The 1,070-nt window shown below is 41.1% G+C and overlaps 1 protein-coding gene across 1 annotated transcript in view; it reads right to left on the reverse strand.

Moving 5' to 3' along the window:
- Positions 1 to 293, reverse strand: part of LOC108292958 (60S ribosomal protein L27-like) — a 31,860-nt gene extending 31,567 nt beyond the window's left edge. Inside the window, exon 1 of the mRNA XM_037733334.1 lies at positions 3 to 293. Coding sequence (XP_037589262.1) covers positions 3 to 253 — 251 coding nt within the window. The 5' untranslated portion in view covers positions 254 to 293. The remainder of the gene's footprint in view (positions 1 to 2) is intronic.
- Positions 294 to 1,070: the final 777 nt, after the last annotated feature.

Below are 1,070 nucleotides of genomic sequence, written 5' to 3' on the forward strand. Positions count from 1 at the left end.
ACCTTGTGGGCATCAGGTGATTGTAGTTATAAACTTTCACAAAAGACTTGATCTTTGACCTCTTGGCGATCTTCTTCTTGCCCATGGCAGCTGTCACTTTGCGGGGATAGCGGTCAATTCCAGCCACCAAAGCATGGCTGTAGGGGCGATCTGAGGTGCCATCATCAATGTTCTTCACGATGACGGCTTTGCGTCCAGAGTAGCGTCCAGCCAGGACAAGCACCACCTTCCCAGGTTTCATGAACTTGCCCATTTCAGCAGCACCCACTCGGGCCTACAGCAAAAAGGCGCAAATGCCACTTTTAAAGCTGTTAATAGACTTTGCACCTTTTCTTTGACAAGTGTCATATTTAAATTTTTACATACATCATGGCTACAGGTAGAACTGGGGAGGGGGGAATGTAATTTTTTATGGGAATTTTGATTTGAAAAGAAACTAGTCATTTATTTATACAATAGGCTTGGCTCAAAAAGTGTTTTTCAGACCTCGGTATTCCTAATGTGGGATGTGACTTTATTTTATTTTTAGTAGCAAATTTAGATGTAGACTGACAGACATAGATGAATGTCTTAATAAATTTAAATTTGAAGATAAAAAAAAGCTGTAGGTGTGGATAGAAGAAGAAGATTTAGAATAAACAATTGACTAATGAGGGAGGCAGACAGAACTACAATACACTGTGATAAATGATAAATCAGAGGTACACATAGGGTGCTTGGGAGTGCATACCAGGGGAGCTTAATTCAACTGTGTGAGTGAATGTGTGTGTGTGGTGTGTGTGTGGTGTATGTGTGGAGGTAGGGGTGCTGCTAGAGAAGATTTACTGGGAAAAGTAGCTTTCAAATTAAGAGGTGAACTATTTATAATAGCAAAGACATGGAACCAACCCAAATGCCCATCAATGATAGACTGGTTAAAGAAATGTGGTATATATACACCACCACAACAACAAATTAAAAGCTGAAATATGTAAGCAAGATTTCAGCCAAGCCAAAGGCGGGAGAAGGGGTGGCAGGGTCAGCAGAATATACTTGACTTAAGGAACAGCAAAGGTCTTCCTTGCCCAGAG

The sequence above is a fragment of the Cebus imitator genome, unplaced genomic scaffold, assembly GCF_001604975.1.
Source record: "Cebus imitator isolate Cc_AM_T3 unplaced genomic scaffold, Cebus_imitator-1.0 Scaffold517, whole genome shotgun sequence".
NCBI classification, from domain to species: Eukaryota; Metazoa; Chordata; class Mammalia; order Primates; family Cebidae; genus Cebus; species Cebus imitator.